The sequence below is a fragment of the Zootoca vivipara genome, chromosome 2 (assembly GCF_965207765.1).
Source record: "Zootoca vivipara chromosome 2, rZooViv2.hap1.1, whole genome shotgun sequence".
Lineage (NCBI taxonomy): Eukaryota > Metazoa > Chordata > Lepidosauria > Squamata > Lacertidae > Zootoca > Zootoca vivipara.
The window spans coordinates 38,174,798-38,186,871 of record NC_142584.1 but is presented as its reverse complement, the minus strand read 5'-3'; the positions used below and the strand labels follow the sequence as shown (position 1 = coordinate 38,186,871).

Sequence of the window (12,074 nt, the reverse complement as noted above, 5' to 3'; positions counted from 1 at the left end):
ATACCTTGGAGCAAAATAGCAGATAAGTTACAGACTCATTTGTGTTTTTTATACCCTCTATTCATCTCTTCCGCATCTCACCAAGGAAGAAGGTAGCAAGAATTCTCTCTTCCTCTGACAACTCTTCTGTAAGCTCAGTCTCCAAAATGAATGCAGCTTTGCCTTTGGGTTGCTTTCTTCAGACCAGGTTCCTCCTGCAGCTTTATTAGCTGCATAATAAGTAGGAATTCAACAGGTGAGGCTTTTGTCATCACCACACCTGGCCTCCTACCCCAAACCATCAGCCTTCTTGTGTCTGTTGCCCTACTTCCAGCTACCACAGCAACTGGCTTAAATCTCTCTTCCTTTTGGCTTTCTTCTAATGCAACATTGGTGGAAACAACGAATAGTCAAGTTTCACCTTCCTCTTTTATTTGTACAGTACTTCCTTTGATTGTGACTTGTAATGACTCACCTGCCATAAAATATGCAAGCGAAGAGCTATTTACATTGATGGAGAGGTATTACGGATTTCTGCTTTTCACCAAAGCCCTGCAAGTTCCTTTATTTAATGCCTCAAAAGTATTTAGTCATTAGAATGTAAGAGCCTCACTAAATCAGATCAAATATCTATTTTGTCCAGCTTCCTGTATCCCATAGTGGCACAACAGAAGCCTCCGGGAGGAAGCCCAGCATTTCCACTACCTGAAATGTCTTGGTTACTCTGTCATGTGGATTTCTGAAGTTGCTTTGCAGACAGATTGGAGTAGGAGAGGGGTGTCCATTGTCTTTCTTGTTGATAGTAGGCTGTCTAGACTACATGTTCCAGCCTGCTGCCTACCTAGACTTGAACATACAGCATCCTGAATTAAAGATAAAGCATGGTATGTCAACTATTAGCGTACACACTGTGCTTGCTTTCTTGTTACAACCACTCATTCACGGGGCCTTGAGAGCTTGTCTGAATGTGTATGTGTGTTCACTTTGACCATAGCTGCCAAGTCTCCCGTTTTTCGCGGGAAACCCCCGTTTTTAAAGCCGTTTCCCGCTGGCAGCCCGGATTGAAAAAAATCCCGGAAATCCCCCGGATTTCCTACCTGCCAGGGAGGCTCCATTTTGGGTCCTGGCACCACCCGATTTCTGGTGCTCAGACATGGGTAGCGCGGCACCGGAAGTCGCTTCTACACAGGACATGCGTAGAAGTGACTTCTGGTGCCGCTCCGCCTATGCCTGGGCACCGAAAATCGGCTAGAGCGGCACCGGAAGCTGCTTCTACGCATGTCCTGACATGCGTAGAAGCGACTTCCGGTGCCGCGCCGCTGCTGATCCCGTATTTTTCAGCGGGAGACTTGGCAGCTATGACTTTGACACTGGGCTGCCTTAGGAACTGTTTGTTGAAATTCCACCCTCTTGGGTCCACCCTTCCACCAGTTCCATAGGAGGTTCTGCCAGATAACCGCTGCCACAAAGTCTTGACTTTCATGTGGCTGGGGAAACCCACCCAGACGGGTGGGGTATAAATAATAATAAATGATGATGATGATGTGGTTCAAACATATTTATAGAGGTGTAGACATTTTCAACCTCAAAATGCTTGTCCCAAATCAAAGGCGCCTGAGTAAAGTTAGAAGTCATGGGATAAGAAGGCTCAGAGATTACTGAGACAACAAGCTTCTGAGTGACTCTCAGAGCTAAGAACAGAGTTCAAATGCGGCACAGCAACTTTAAATCTTTCCAGAGGGCTGGGGTGCCATTCTGGTGACAAAGCACACCAATGCACATTAACAAAGGCCCCTCAAGCAAACAGAAATGCTGACATGCATTTGGATTCCTACGCAAAAGGTGGTGTAGGCCAGGATAGGCCTGGACGCTCTAGTTGCAGAGAGGCAGCGAATTGTAAAGAGGCATTCAATCAGTCTGTTTCTAAATAAATGTTGAAACAATATCCTCCCTATAAATCCAGCTATTTAGTCATAAACACCAAACACAGCTGACCATACTGGGGAGAAATGCCACTTTCTGGCCTATGGGTAGTGGATTTTAAAATATTTGACTTTGTGTTTTCATGAACATCTTCCTCCTGAGAATAGTGTCCTCATTTTTTGGTGCGAATGCAGACTACTTCCCAAATAGTAGGAAGATATGCCAAACCTCCTTAGAGAAACATATTGGCTGTTTCCTGTTAAAGTAGAAACACCTGCAAGCTTATTATTGCATCTTAATTACATACATAAAAGCTAGGAGGCTCAGCCAATGAAAATGACTCATCTCACTAAATGAAACATGGAGCTCTCAATTTGTGTCATCTCAGATTTGTTTGGACTGCTCTACTTTGCATGGAAAGAGCACAGAGCAACGTATAAATTAAGAAGATATTTGAAGGCTAAAGAGGCAGTCCCCTTTCCTGGAATGAATATAACCAAGAGCAAAAATGAAGGTATGTATAGCAACTTTTAGAGATTTATTCCAGGCAATTTACAAGTATGGGAATTTAAACTCATAATATTTGTGAGAGCTAGGCCTGAGTTTATGAGGCAACCAGAGTCTGTAGATCACCTTGCCTGACTGAGTATGCTGTCAGTATCAAACAAAAGGTGCTGGGCGGAACTGGTAGAAGCAAATAAGAAAGTTCAGTTCACAAGTATGCAGTTCTCTTATGACTTGACATCATATTTCTCATACCAACCAGGTAAATATTTGCTTTTGACTTCTGTATCAATCAATATTTATTCATATCTCATATTAGCAGCAAAAAATATATCAATGCCTTCAGTTTATCAGGAAACATATAAGGAACCCCACCAAATTGCTAATAGTTGCATTATCAAGTAGTAGTATTTCCTCATGAATAAAGGTAAAGGGACCCCTGACCATTAGGTCCAGTCGTGACCGACTCTGGGGTTACGCGCTCATCTCGCGTTATTGTCCGAGGGAGCCGGCGTACAGCTTCCAGGTCATGTGGCCAGCATGACAAAGCCGCTTCTGGCGAACCAGAGCAGCACACGGAAACGCCGTCTACCTTCCCGCTTGGAGCGGTACCTATTTATCTACTTGCACTTTGACGTGCTTTCGAACTGCTAGGTGGGCAGGAACTGGGACCTCATGAATAGCCAAGACAAAATTCAATTCCAGTGGTTCTCATCACATCAGGTACTTTACACACTGGAAAAATGAAGAGCAGTATTATAATATAGTATCAAAATAAATGGAGTTTATTGCAGATGAAGATGAAGAATTTACACAGACGATGAAGAAATTACACAGCTGCTTTTAGCTATCTGACAGAAAAGGGCAGAATGAGACCAATTTGCTAAAAGCAGAGCTAAGTAAATGCTATTTATAAAACATGAATTTTCATGCCTTGAACATATCATATCTCAAGCTTGACTGTAAATTCCTCACTGAATGTCTTTTGTGAGAATGTTTGCCGATTATGCTGAATCTTTTGAAGAACCTGGAATGAGTTGTACATAACAAATACACAGAAATCGAAAATTTCTCTCAGTCTACACTCTTTGGAGACATGGCACTGAGGCAATCTGTGAGACTCTATGCAAGTCACAGAAAATTTGAATTCCTGCAAGAAATCACATCCAGTGGAAATAATTGCAAGTCTTCTAAACAACACATTCAGCCTTATCAAGTTACAACCACCACCTAGTGCTTGGAAAAAGGTTTCAGGAGAAGGCAAACACTGAGAGGTGTTACAGAAGGCAATATCTATGGTTACAAGGATAAAAGCATGTCTTGGTAGAAGGTGATGCAATCAGCACACCATATTATATGTTATTTGACCTGAACTCTAAGAACATTCAAGAAGAGGTTGCAGTTTTGCAATTTGAAATGAAAACCAGAAATGCACAGCTTAGTTTCCAGATACCAAGCAGTTTGAAGAGATGGCAATTAAAAATGTTTCTTTACCTGCAAACCTAACTAAAATAATTATGGGATTCCGAGATAAAAACAAAACTGAACTAGACTCCAGTGATCAATGCACAAGAGCAGCATAAATTCACAAGATCAGGTTGCACATTGATACTATAACATATTAGAAGATGAAGAAATCTCCATGTGGAAGAAAAAAAAATGGGTGGGTTTACAGTAAAGACAGCCTTAACATTTTACATAGGAAGGCATTGCTTTGAAAGCATCTTTGCTGCCCTGAAAACATATTCTGGAACAAGCTCTAGAAGAGATGGTTCTACATATTTCGAAGGCACTGAGGAAAAGCCAGAGACTTATGGTTTGACTGCTGACTGGCTAATGCCTGTGCTATATCAACAACAAGATGGAAAAGTAAAGCACCCCACAAACTTTATGGCTGGGTTAGGTCAGAATGTTTGTTGCCCTTACCATGTGGTAAAATTCTGCTTTCCCTCAAACCTACGGTAGCAGCACAATCCAACCAAACTTTAGCTTTTTATGTCCTGCTGGCTTCACAGAAGAGTTAAACATGTGCTCTGCAGTGCATTTCTTCTATCTATGCATGTGTGCTCAAGACATCCCACTGAGTTCGGTGAGGCTTACTTGGCAGGAAAATGTGCATATGATTACATTATCTTTAAAAAGTAATTTAATAGGTCTTAAAATGCTCTGTTGCGACTGGATCAATCTCTTGGATTTTTGTTACTTAAGTGCATTAATGCACTGAGATGCTTAAAAGTTAGTCTTTAATGCCACTCATTACTAAAGCTATGTAATTAACATTAATACTGCCAGTCATCACTTGCTAACGTAACATTGACATTTAAAAATGCATTTTGAAATTATTTCTACAGCTGCATTTAACAATTCAGGATCAAACTCATGTACATTAAAGAACACTGTGTGCAGATGTCATAATCCTATAAAATATCCTCACACAGAGTTTATGTGGGGAAACTGACAGATATAATCAGTGGGAAGCAAAGCAGACAACATGATTACATGTTTATTGAAAAATTGTGTCAGTCTGTCCTTTACTGGAATAACGAAGAATGAGATGAAATCAATCAAAGCTTTTTATTTGGGAAAATACAGAAAACATGGCTTTTTATAATATAAGAAGACCCAGTCAGATTTGCATTTATAGGATCTTTTTGTAATCCTTTAGTAGCTGCAGTATTAATATAACAATATTTTCTTATGGAATATATTTATGAATTTGAATAATTATAGCATTTTATGAGAACATCTATTTGATACTTTTATCAAAAAACATTCAGCTCATTAGATATAGGTATGGTTATTTTTTGCTTAGCTCATTCATTAACTTCTTGAATATTAATCAATTTGTAAAATTTGTACAATATATATACATAAATATCCTCATATATATTACCCCCCCCCAAAGTAATGCCAAATGTCATCATATACTTACAACCAAGCTATTGGGTTCTATTTTTTGTCAACCCGAGAAAGAGAACCTGGGCTAGAGTTATGCCAATGAAGGATGGCTCTATGTGGACAGAGACAGATTTTGTTTTCAATGGCTTCCACTGAGTTATATGGACAAAGCAAACCAGCAGCATTCTGGGACACAGCTGAGAATGGCAAAACTTTTCCCAAACAGAGAGCAATCAGGGCTTCCACCTCAAACCATGTCCTTGTTTGGACTGGCTTGTGATTGTGGCACTAGGACAAATCATTCCACCAAGCAATTTTACCAGAAGACTGTGAGTCACAAAAACAGATTTGCACCAGAGCGAGCTGTTAAATGTGCAATCTAGAATGAGTAACAAATCTTACTGATGAATGGTAAAACTTGCTTCTCAAAGCACCATATTTTCATAATACTGTTCTGCCTATCAACCTCTGCTGAAGTGAAAACTTGCTAGGGAAAATTACTACTACATCAAATACTTATTAAAGTTCTCCGTAAGGACAGTTTATATTGTTAATTCTTGATACAAGTTGGTATTTACTTACAACACCACACACTTTTCCATACCCATAACTACCAATATGTAAACATAGGGTGTGGTCAATACTATTTTCTTAGCCAAAGGGCAACAACATTCAGAGCAACATGCCTAGCATTCATGCAAAACACATGAAAAGCAACTTGATAAATTCAGACAATTTAGACAGGATATGGGAGTTTCATGACTTGAACTCCCAACATCTTTTTTCTTTTCAAAAAGCAGCTGGGCCAAGGGACACCCTTTGCTCATGTGGTGATTCACCAGTTTAATGTTCCTGCTTCATGAAGTTGCTATTAGCTGTGGAAGGGGAACATTTGGGCATAAAACCTTTGCCTGTAGATTGCCCTCTCCATGGCTATTACCACCTATAGAAAGATGATTTGGATCAAGGCTGTGGCATGGGGACAAGCTACTGCAGAACAGTAAAACATCATATCCAAGCTTCCTCCCATCAAAAGGCAACCTGCTAGCAGCAGTTTGCACTGGAGAAATGAGAGGGAATTTTCTAATAGCTTGAAATGTGTGACAATTTAAAGTAAAAGGTGGATTTCTCTGTAGTGTGCATTTGAAAGGCCACCTTCCAACTTCCCATGATGCTTCTAACATCCTTCTGAATCATGATTCCGCTATGAAATAAAGATATAGCTCTTCTCCAACACACACGTATAAAGCTGAAAGTGTATATTCTCTCAGCCAAACATGTGGGTTTTGTAGCCCTCTGCTTTGGTTAACTTGTTCCCTTGCCTGAGTAAAGTGAATCAGTCAAACTAGATGGCTGAGGGCTGGATTCAACTAAACTGTTGCGCTAGAAAGAGCCAATGCAATGAGTCCTGCTAGCACAATGGGGATTTCCCTCCCTCTTCTCCCTCTGTGCCTGCCCCTCATTGACTCTGGGGAGGACTTAGGAGAGGGACGATTGTTCCATCTGGCAAGCAGAAATTATAATAGCTTGACACTGAATTCCTCTCACAGTGTTTAAGCAAAGCCCTATGAGTACTAAAAAATTATTATTAATATCCATCACCTAAAAGAGGCAAAGCCTTACATCCTAGAAACTTTGCTTCCTCATCCATTGGGTCTAATGTTTCCACATATGGTATTAATGCAGGGTAGAAAGTAGATGAGAGATTTGTGAACTGTGTGTGCATTCTAACCAATGTAGATTTTATATTCACATTACAGATGTAAGATGTTTAAAAAGAAATGTTTATACTGTATGGAAGTTCCCACTCAGGAGCTGAGAGATATTCTGAAAGAATATTTTCTTTCAGTATAATACCGACCAAAGGAAGCCGCAAACTTTGCCAGCAATAAAATCTACATAGCCACTAGACAATTTTATTCCAGAATCAAGGCCCACTTATTTAAAGTGCTAGTTTCCATAAAGATGTTGGATCCATAAAAATAAAGAATCAGCATATTTGTTTCTACAGCAGTTTGTGCCCAATTGAGGACAAAATTGAAAGAAGAGACAGCATGTTATCTACTAGGAATTAACTAGTAGTGAAACAAAATATTAAATTGCTATGAATTACAACCTCCTATATGGCCAGCTGGGTCTCTAAAGATAACCAATTTTTGTCACTATTGAAGCTGAAAAACTATTAATTTCAGCAGAAACTAGTCAAAGTCCCATTTCCTTGGATCATGAAAACTTAAATCTTAGAAAAGCAAATAAAATGCTACAAGTTTTTTGCAATAAATTAATCTTAAGAAAATAAAATCTTTATAAAATCTTTATAATTGCTTTCTTTATAAATATGTACATCATAAAATCCCACTGCTAGTAGAATGGCTCCTTACAGATTCCATGTGCATCATTTCTAATAGCATCACCCTATTCCTCTGAAGTCTGTTCTTTGCCCGACAGACCGATGAAATGCAAGACTTTTACCAATTCCTAGTGAAGTTCTCATCTTTCATAGCTTTCACCAACCAGTCCCTTTCCTTATCATCATCATCAGAGTCACTCATATCACTAGAATCTGCAGCTAGGAGTCGGGAGTAATTAATTCTTTTTTGACGTGGCAACTTGGATTGGACAATCAAGAACAAGATTAACCAGAGTATTAAAGTAATGGAACATGCCCGATAGAGCACTGCTAGGCCAAAGCTGTTCACAACAAACCCTCCTGCGAAACTTCCCAGACTGGCTCCACAGCCACAAGAGAGGCCCTGTAGGACAAGGTGGAGAGACCTCTCTGTGCCAGGAGTGGCAATGTCATCTGCCAGCATGTTCACAGCCCACCACAAGGCACCATTGCTGAAGGCACAGAAGATCTGGATTGGCAGCACAGACCAGGTGTTCCATAGGAAGGAATAGTAGAGCAGCTGTGCTGCAAGGCAGCTTAAACTCAAGGCAACTGTGCCACCAGCTGAGAGAGCCCTTAGCAACTTGCTTTTGAAGATGGAGAGCAGGATTTCGGCAATCAGTCCAATGGCCACTGAGAGACCCATGAATAATTCACTGCTGCCTTGGTCTTGCATTTGCCAGAAAAGAAAATTCTGCACAGTTGACCCAATGGCACCCGTGAGGAAGACGGTTACTGCAGACAGGATGGTTCTGCCGTCGCTCCCAATCAGGTTTAAAGCTTTGACTGTTTTGTTTACATGTTCACTTTTTTTGGACACATGAATGGGAAAGAAGAAACTGACAGCCAACGTTAAAGTTAGCAACATGGCATAGCCATAAAAATGCACTGCAAAACGTGGGATATTCGTGCTCAAGAAGCAACTCAGCTGATCCACAATTATTGCTATACCACAGACACCCATTGATGCTCCTAAGTAACTCCAAATCCAAAGATTTCCATATTTGTCTGCTGCATCAACAAAATCAAGGTACTCATAGAGGCTGTCCTCAACCATCCATCCAAGAGGTGCAGCCAGGAGCTCCCAAAGAACAATAGCACCTAGCACCATAAGAAAGGCCTGGTGCTCACTGTCCAAGAAGTCAGTACCTTGTAGTAACCAAGAGCTCATATCCTCTGCTCTTTCCCAGCGACCTGACAAGTTTTTGAATATATATTGTGTCTTTTTAAGAGGTACAGGGGCTGTGTAAAATGAGAAGTTAGCATTTGTTTCTGAAGAGTCATTTCCCACAAATTTTTCTTCAATATTCATATCAGCAGGTGGGCTACTAGTTGCCTTCACAGGCCTGTTTACAGTCAGTGTCTCAAAAGTTTGTTCTCCTGCGGAAACTTCTTTCCCAGAAGTACCAGATAGCACACCATACGGAACATCTGTGAATTGCTGGGTACTTGTATCACCATCGTTGACACCACTGTTGATCACAGAAGGGATATTAATAGTGGAATAAATTTTGAAGGGTGCATTTGTTACTATTGGCTTTCCAGTAGTAATCAAGTCCTTAGAAATTATTCCAAATGATTCAGTAGATTGTGTTTTGTCATCAGAGGCAAGGTTAACATTCATCGTACTTGGACTGTTCACATTTACATCAGGCACCTGGTTTGCTGTCAGTAATTTATGTGGATGCTGGCTCACATTACAATACCTATAGACAATGTCCTTGCTCGGTGGTGGGACAAGAGTGAGAAGCAAGCTTGCTCCAACTGAGCACAGTAGTGATCCACTGATGAGAACTTTTCTCTTATTGTGAGTTTTTGCTAAATAGGAGCACAGTGGGGCCCAAAGAGAAGTGACTAAGTGCTTTAATCCTATTATAATCCCTACTAATGGTGCAGTCAGTCCAAGCTGCCGAAAGTACAGAGTTAAAAATGGAATTGCACAGGCATTTCCTGCACCATAAAGAAAATGGAAGAGGCTAGCAAGAGTTAGTGCTTTGTTCACATCCCACTGGTTGTTTGTATTCATGGCTTCAGGTGCAGGCTTGGCTCCCAATTTTGTCCTGCAAATTAATGAAAGAAAAAGAAAGATTTGTCGGTATCAAATAACAAATTAGAAATGCCAACAAGGAACATTTTCACTTATTGTCAGCCACCTTGAAGTCTTGTTGTCAGCATGAGAACATTGTAAGAAAATGAAAACAAAAAGTTATTTTTCTAGCACTGCAAAAAGTTGTATTCGTAATCAAATTAGAAGTACAGTTACAAATTTTCAAACAAACCCTACAACAATAGTTACTGTGCTTGGTTTCAGCCATAGAAACATTCCATATCAGATGCAGCTTTTAGGAGTTCATGAAAAAAGCAAAATCAACCTAACTTGTACAAATCCTTCTTTACTTGCCAGAATCTTATGCATGTTTACCCACTTAACTCAGTGGGATTCATTTTTGAGTAAAGTTTCCCCCCCTTATTTTTGAATAATTTCTTACACTGATGTTCCACTTTTCTTCTATCATGGCGCTCAAGGCATGTGGTTCCCAGGCAATCAAGTCCTTAGAAATGATTCCAAATGATTCAGTAGATAGTGTTTTGTCATCAGAGGCAGGGTTAACATTAATTGTACTCTGACTGTTCACATTTACATCAGACACCTGGTTACTGGCCAGACCAAGACCTGCTTAGCTTCAGCAAACTGGTAGCCTCGTGTATTCAGATCAAACCTTGGGATGTTTATGTGTGTGCCATTAGAGCCTTTACAGATTACTATGAAAAGCATTTTTAAAGCTCTACCCTCATACCAAGCCCTATCCAGTGCCAGTTGCATGACACCCTTTTCCTACATAATGAAAGGACTTTTAAAAGGGTCTTGTAATTTATTAACTTTTTTAAAAAGAAAAATCCAATGGGATTCAAACAACTCACATGCCAAATTGCAGCTCAAACCTTTAGAAAATTCACAAAAGGTCTAGCAAGCCTACCATAAAGCAGATTTTAAATCAAACATAATGGAGAGAAAGTGATGTCTTTGGTACTATGACTTGTGCAACAAACTTCCTGTTCTATCCCATAAAAATGAATATGCAAATCAGGGATGAATCATACTTTTTCTAGAGACAAAATGTTGCAGGTCAAGTGCTGGGAAAATGCTATATCATTACAATAGCTGTTTCCTTGAATAAAGTTCAACAAGTGAGAAAATGTGTGCATTCCCAGGTTGACTGGGCAGTGAACAGCACCAAGCTATTATAGTTAGTGATATAAGCAAAAATCTGCTCTTATTCCCTTATTGATTAGCAAAAGGAACTGACTGAATGCCAGATACATAAAAAAGGTCTCTATGTAAGGGTATGTGTGGTGTAGTATTTCAAGGAACAGGAAACATTTGCTTTGGAATGCTACCAGATTGCTACCAGTCACTGTGTTATTTCAGAATGAGTCCAGGTGGGGTGGCATCATTTTCGCTTTATACTTCAGGTCTATGGGAAAATGTCTAAGACCAGCAGCACTGCTGTGCACCAGAGCAAAATGAAATCCAGGACTTTTAACTAGCCTTTAAAGAGAAAAGCGAAGGTGTTTTGTAGAAGCACGATGCACTGTGTATCATTTTCCTTGGCAGGACCACTCTGGGAACTGAAGCAGCTGTGTAAAATAAACAGGCAAAAACATGCTCTGCTGCCGACCATTAGTTTTCAGCGACCTGTTGTTGTTACTCGACTGTCTATTAAAAGCGATGGAAGCGGTACGTTTGCCCCCCAAAGCATGGCTGCCTGCCATCAAGGCCCTGGATCCCTCCGTCGCTTTTCCACACCGAGAACGTTGGAACAGCTCCTGAGGTGGCGGCCCTCCATCCCCTCACCTGCCACCCACACGGGCGACTACTTAAAAACAAGTCCCTGTGGGTAACTCTCCTCTTGCCCCCCCCCCGTAGCGACTCATCCCCCGCCCCGTTTCAGTGGGGCGCAAGCTGCCCCGTGACAACCCAGACCGACACCCCTCCCACTCCTCCCCATGGCAAGTGGGGTCTGGGAACTTCCCGAGCCTCCCACCCCTCTCCCCCGCACCTCGCGCGGGTTGCCATGGCAACCGCCGCCAGCGCCCGCCCCTCTCGCGCCAAACTCCCTCTCTCACAATGCGCGCGCGGAGCCTCCCATACCTGAGAGGGGGGCGCGGGGGCGGGGGAAGGCGAGACGCCGCTTCTTCCGTTGTTCCACGAGGACAGCGGCCTCGGCCTGCTGTCAGCGGGAAAGCGCTCTCGAGGCGCATGCGCCGCGGCGCACCTGTCCGCCGCGAGAGAGAGCGCGAGCGAGAGAGGTTGCTGAAGCCCCGCCCCTCTCTTCACCTGCTGGCCTTGGCCCTTCGGAGAACTCCCGAGGGGCCCCTC

The 12,074-nt window shown here is 41.6% G+C and overlaps 1 protein-coding gene across 1 annotated transcript; it reads right to left on the bottom strand.

The window, feature by feature from the left end:
• Positions 1–4,961: 4,961 nt before the first annotated feature.
• Positions 4,962–12,003, bottom strand: MFSD6L (major facilitator superfamily domain containing 6 like). Its single transcript, XM_035104700.3, has 2 exons — positions 11,847–12,003; positions 4,962–9,753 (listed from the first exon to the last, which is right to left on the bottom strand). The coding sequence occupies exons 1-2, from the start codon at positions 11,954–11,956 to the stop codon at positions 7,773–7,775; spliced, it is 2,091 nt and encodes a 696-aa protein (XP_034960591.3). The 5' UTR covers positions 11,957–12,003; the 3' UTR covers positions 4,962–7,772.
• Positions 12,004–12,074: the final 71 nt, after the last annotated feature.